At 40.5% G+C, this 5,348-nt stretch overlaps 1 protein-coding gene across 4 annotated transcripts in view; it reads left to right on the top strand.

The window, feature by feature from the left end:
- The first annotated feature begins 542 nt into the window (after positions 1-542).
- Positions 543-5,348, top strand: part of aspg (asparaginase homolog (S. cerevisiae)) — a 20,401-nt gene continuing 15,595 nt past the window's right edge. For 2 of the 4 annotated variants that reach the window (XM_019865446.1, XM_019865444.1), the window contains exons 1-4: positions 543-938; positions 1,032-1,370; positions 2,941-3,067; positions 4,769-4,804. In XM_019865446.1, coding sequence (XP_019721005.1) covers positions 1,121-1,370; positions 2,941-3,067; positions 4,769-4,804 — 413 coding nt within the window. In that variant the 5' untranslated portion in view covers positions 543-938; positions 1,032-1,120. The remainder of the gene's footprint in view (positions 939-1,031; positions 1,371-2,940; positions 3,068-4,768; positions 4,805-5,348) is intronic. The other 2 variants (XM_019865447.1, XM_019865445.1) reach the window with 2 other exon arrangements.

The following is a 5,348-nucleotide window of genomic DNA, read 5'->3' as shown; positions in this document are numbered from 1 at the left end:
GAGTGAAAAAAACAGCCAGGGGGTGGGAGGGAAAAAACACACACACACACACACACACACACACACACACACACACACACACACACACACACAGCCTGTCATTTTTCCGAGGACAAAATCAATTTTGCTTTTCATGTGTATGGAGTTGGAGTTACCCACTACAGATATCCACAAATCAATCAATATCTGCACATGAATTGTAGATATCTGTAATTTTTATATTTAACTGCCATTATGTCTAGTCATAATTCCAGTTACTGCTATTTCCTTGATTCAGATATCAGAAAAGGGACATGATTAATGTCTTGAACTGAGGCGAAATAAAGCTATTTTTAACGGGAATACATGATTACTTAGACTGCCTTTGCATCTATCTCACACGAGAGTTCCAGATAACAAGAAGTCCATGAAAGGCAGCTGTAATTCACACAGCAAATATCTGTGAATGAAATATAGAAATCTGCTGAGACAAACGTATTCATTTATTTATTTGAGGAAATAAATAATACAAAAATCAGTCAATCAAATTAACACGCAGTTATTATTACAGTAAGAAGAAAATATCAAGTAACAGCTGCTGAACAAACGTATACACAAGGAGAAAGAGACGTCATTCGTCCTAAGAGAAATGACGCTGACCTTCTGAAACGCCAATTATGGATGCGAAGAATGAATTTAGCTATAACTATCTAAAATATTCTTTTTGACAAGGCAAAATTACTAGGTTACTGATGCAATATAATGTGTGCAACCCGTGTTCAATCCCTCATTTGTTAAATACGGCTTTATGACTAGCCATGGGTTGACCATGGGTCACTTCGTGTGTCGGAAAGCCACGCCCCTTATTACTGATGTCACAGGAACAAATCCCCCCCAAAGTAAACTCCGCGGATAAAACTCACGCGTTGCTGGACAGGAAGCAGGTCGACAAGCGTAAGGTACGTTCACGGCAGTGCTAACATCGTCTTTACACTTGTCGGTATTAAAATATAGGTTTTGTTTAAACGTACACGACTGTTGTTCTTCTGCAGGGGTCCGTTGTGACGTTCAAAGACCACCGTAGGGTGATACAATAATAGAAGCAGCAGCAGCAAGAGCATTGGCTTTCTGTTCACCAGGCATGGCGAGTAGCCCCCCAAACGTCTTGACGCCGCTTGCCCGGGCTCTGTCCCACCATCAACTGGACACGGCAGAATCCAACGAGGTGGTATCGCCTCGAAATGCCCAGGTCCATCCGTGCCGAAGGAGGCAGCTAACGAGCTGCGGGTCGTTCGATGGCACCGAATTGGCCAGCTCGCCGAGTGTGGTCGAAGCGCGCGTCTTGGTCCTCAACACGGGAGGGACCATCGGGATGACACTCACGGACAACGGTAGCGATGGTTCACTTTGTGATTACGCGACTATTTATTGCCACTCCGCTTGCGTGTGTGCAGCCAAGGTCAAGCCGCTAGCACAATTGGTAGCCTCTTTTTTAGCTGCTTCTTGATGTTTTGTCCTTCCGAACACGAGGTTGCCTCACCACATGCAGGTGAATCACGAATCGGGCCAGGTGATTCTGACGTACAAACATGTGCCACACCATCATTTGTCATTTGTATTGGAATGTAGTCGAACAGAACAAAATTTAAGAGAGGACAAAGTGACAAACACCATACAGTGCCACATAGTTTGCAGTGCCAAATAGTCCAACAAATACTCAATATTATTCATTTACTCTTCAAATCATTTTTGACTTAACTGTCCGTTATTACAGATGTATTGCTTCATATAGGCCACCCATCACTATTTTCTTCCACTCACACAGGAAGTGATGTCAGAGTATTTGTTGATTTGGATCCAATCGTTTTAAGTACAATATACATACTTGGAAGAGTATGTAGTATAGTACAAATAAAAGGGAATTATTTTTAAACACAAAACGGACAGTGTTGACGGATAACTCCACCAGCACAGCCCGGCTCCAATGAACTAAATGTTGACAGTCTTATCTGATGGTGCATGTCTTGCCAAAAACACACACTCAGCTCATCTGGCTAAGACACATTTTCTCCCAAGATTACCCAACAATTTTCTGTTGCATAAGTTTTTTTATTTGGGGAGGAATTGATATTTTGGGGGGCTCATGAAAACTAATTCGACAAAACAGGAAGTAGTAGACCCTGCAGTATTTCCAGTTCAATTCAAGAGATCTACAAATTAGTACCTATTTTAAATCCATATTGCTGGCATTGGGCAGAAACCTTCTGTTTCACAATTTGGTCAGTGTTATATTTTTTTCACAAATATGTATTTGTTGGTTCACATGTGGGTCTTAGTTTTAGAAATTACTGACCAATTTACAATGTTAAAAATGGCTTTTTCTCTGTGACAATGTCATGGTTGAACAAACATAGTGTATTTTTGGGGTCTCCTCAGTGATGATTTTGGAGGTACAAGATTAACGTCCAACGCCAGTGATATGCAAACCTGAGCAATTGTAAACCACATTTTATGCATTTAAAACTGATATTTGTAGGTTTGTGTGCAGTTTACCTCTAAAGAGCAACTATAGTCACTGAGAGGGTTGCTAAACGATGACTTGTTTGACAAGGTCTCCAGCGACAATCCAGGATTTGTATTTTAGCGTTACATTATTTGATCCAGGGTGTGTAGCTTTAATTTGTTTCATGAATTTCATGGCCCGGTCCCTATGAATTTTTCATGGTTTACCTTCTGGTTTGGGTGTTGTTATAAACCCACATGATTTGGATCTTTCGCAAGCCTCATCAGCTCTCTTTCATTTTCAAGATCAGGTTTTAAATGTGTTGTAATCTCACATGAGCCACTAGAGTGCAGTATGACACTTACACCGTAAATAGAAATAAGATTCCAGAAAAGCCCCAGGCTTCCATTGTGAAATAACATACAGTAATTAGATGTGTTTATACTTCTCATCCACAGTTCTTTCACCGAAAGCCAACGCTTTTGTGCAGATTTTACGCAAGCTGCCCATCCTTCACGATGAGATGTATGCACAGCAGACCTGCATGTATGACTACTATGGATCCGAGCGCACTTTAGTCCTACCGTAAGTGGACCTCCGTACAAGAAGAAAAAGTGCATTGTTCATTGAAATCGAACCGGGGATGAGACCATCGTAGCTTAAAATCTTTCGTGACAATTTATCATAATTTCCGTAAGTCATGCTTCCTTACCCTTTTGTAGTACTTTGCCATGGTGGTGGTCCAACAAAATTAATTTTTTGCACTCAGATCAGCGAGTCAGTCAATCAGGTGCTTCGATTCACATAAAAATAAATAAATAAATAAATAAAACAACAGTCACACAACAATCTAATACAACCAACATCTTAAAAATGTGCAAACATTATGAAGGTTAAATTTTATGAGTGAAAAAAAAATTGCAATAACTTCAACAGCAATGAAAAGCTAAGCATAAAGTATCCTAAAGTGCTCTATATGCATTTTTTTCTGTTGTCTAATAATTTTATGCAGTTTGCTGTTTTGTGTGCATATAAATTTGCAGCGTTACTAGTTTATACCACTGCTTTTGACAAATAATAATAATCATATAGATGGATGGTGTCACTGATGGTGTAGTGGTACACTCGCCTGACTTGTATGTGGGCAGCATGGGATCGGTTCCCACTCAGTGGCAGTGTGGATGTGGGTGTGAATGCTTGTTTGTTTCTATCTGCTGTGTGACTGGCTGGCAACCATTTCAGGACGTAGTCTGCCTCCTGCCCAAAGTCAGTTGGGATAGGCGCCAGCAACTCCCCGCGACCCTCTTCGGGATAAGCGGTGTTGAAAATGGATGGATGAATGGATAGATGAATAGTGAATGATGTCGAAAATCCCGGCGCAAGCGTATTGCTTCGTGGAGGAAAAGAAACAGCATTCCCTCAGTAGCAAGGCGCGAAATCTAATGATATAGATGGACTACAGATGGAAATGATCTTTTTGCTAAATCTGGTGCTCCCATCATGCCACTTGATATTAATGTATGTACACAATGCCCGTAAATTAAACAAATAAAAAAAAAAATCCATAATATAAATGACATCCCGTTATATACTCTGACAGAGGTTTATATATATATATATAGTCTGAAGGACAAGGATATATATCATATACACATACATATGTACATATATATATATATATATATATATATATATATTCTTAAGTGTGTGTGTGTGGGGGGGGGGGGTCCTCAGGTTAATTTAAGACTCAAAATTGGTTGGTTGTCTCGATGTGTTTTGCAATGGACTGGCGCCTGCCTAGTAAGATGGGCGGAGCTCCAGCACACTTATGACAATAAAAACTATAAGCGGGATAGAAACTGGATAGATGAATTCATAAACTGACCAACACTACTTTGTTCCCGTTGTAGACTCTCACAGATAACACCAAACTATGTTTTTTTTAAAAGTGTTGTTCACTGCATGCAGCGTTTCGTAATATCTACTCTTTGGCAAATCTATTTTTGTCATGACCTACATTAAAGTGGTGTTGTAATAAATTATGCCCTGGGATCCTGCATGTTCACTTTGAACTGGAGCAGGTTGACAGAGGTGTTGCGATGTTGACTCACTCACGTACAAAATAGAAGAAGATCAGGAAGCTCTGACTGTTTCTGTCTCCATTTTTCCACAGGTTTTGTACGTGGAGCTGTCTACAAACTGATATGTTATGTGTTTTTTTTTCTGCCTGGGCCACATTGACATGGATTCAATGTGATTAATCACTGGCTTTTCTTGCGTTGACAGGATGCCGACCACTCATTCTGACCCACTATTCCACAGGTTTTGTATATCTGGTAGCCTTGTGTTTGCACGTCCCTTGTGAGTGGTTGGGCGGCTGTGCTCTGTGTGAAATGTCCAAACAACAGGACTTGCGTGCCTGGAAAAATGAGCATGGCAACACAAACACCTGTAAAAAAGAAAAATGGGCTACAAAGAGTTAATGGTCTAACTCACTGTATTAAATCTCCACACATGGGCAGTGATCACTTAACTGTATCAGTTACACAACATCACTGTACCTATGAGTGAATCTCATTGGACTACATTTCCCATGATTCCCTGCATACCACTTGAACAGAAAAACAGGACTAAAATCCTTTATTACATGGGTTGTTGATTAAACTGTTGACTCCTGGTTACACTTCATGATTATTTTAAAAGATGCAATCGTTATGTTATACTGTAGTTTTGTGAAGCACTATTGGACGCTTCCTAAGCGCCCCCCCCCGCCCCCCATTCCTCCCCTCCACCAGTGGAGTAGAACACAGCATCACACAATTTCCATTGTAACTTGAGTTTCCTTCAATGGTCAGGGCCAGTATCA

The sequence above is a fragment of the Hippocampus comes genome, unplaced genomic scaffold (assembly GCF_001891065.2).
Source record: "Hippocampus comes isolate QL1 unplaced genomic scaffold, H_comes_QL1_v1.1 scaffold443, whole genome shotgun sequence".
NCBI classification, from domain to species: domain Eukaryota; kingdom Metazoa; phylum Chordata; class Actinopteri; order Syngnathiformes; family Syngnathidae; genus Hippocampus; species Hippocampus comes.
The sequence above is the reverse complement of the archived record's forward strand: the minus strand, read 5'-3'. Positions and strand labels throughout refer to the sequence as shown.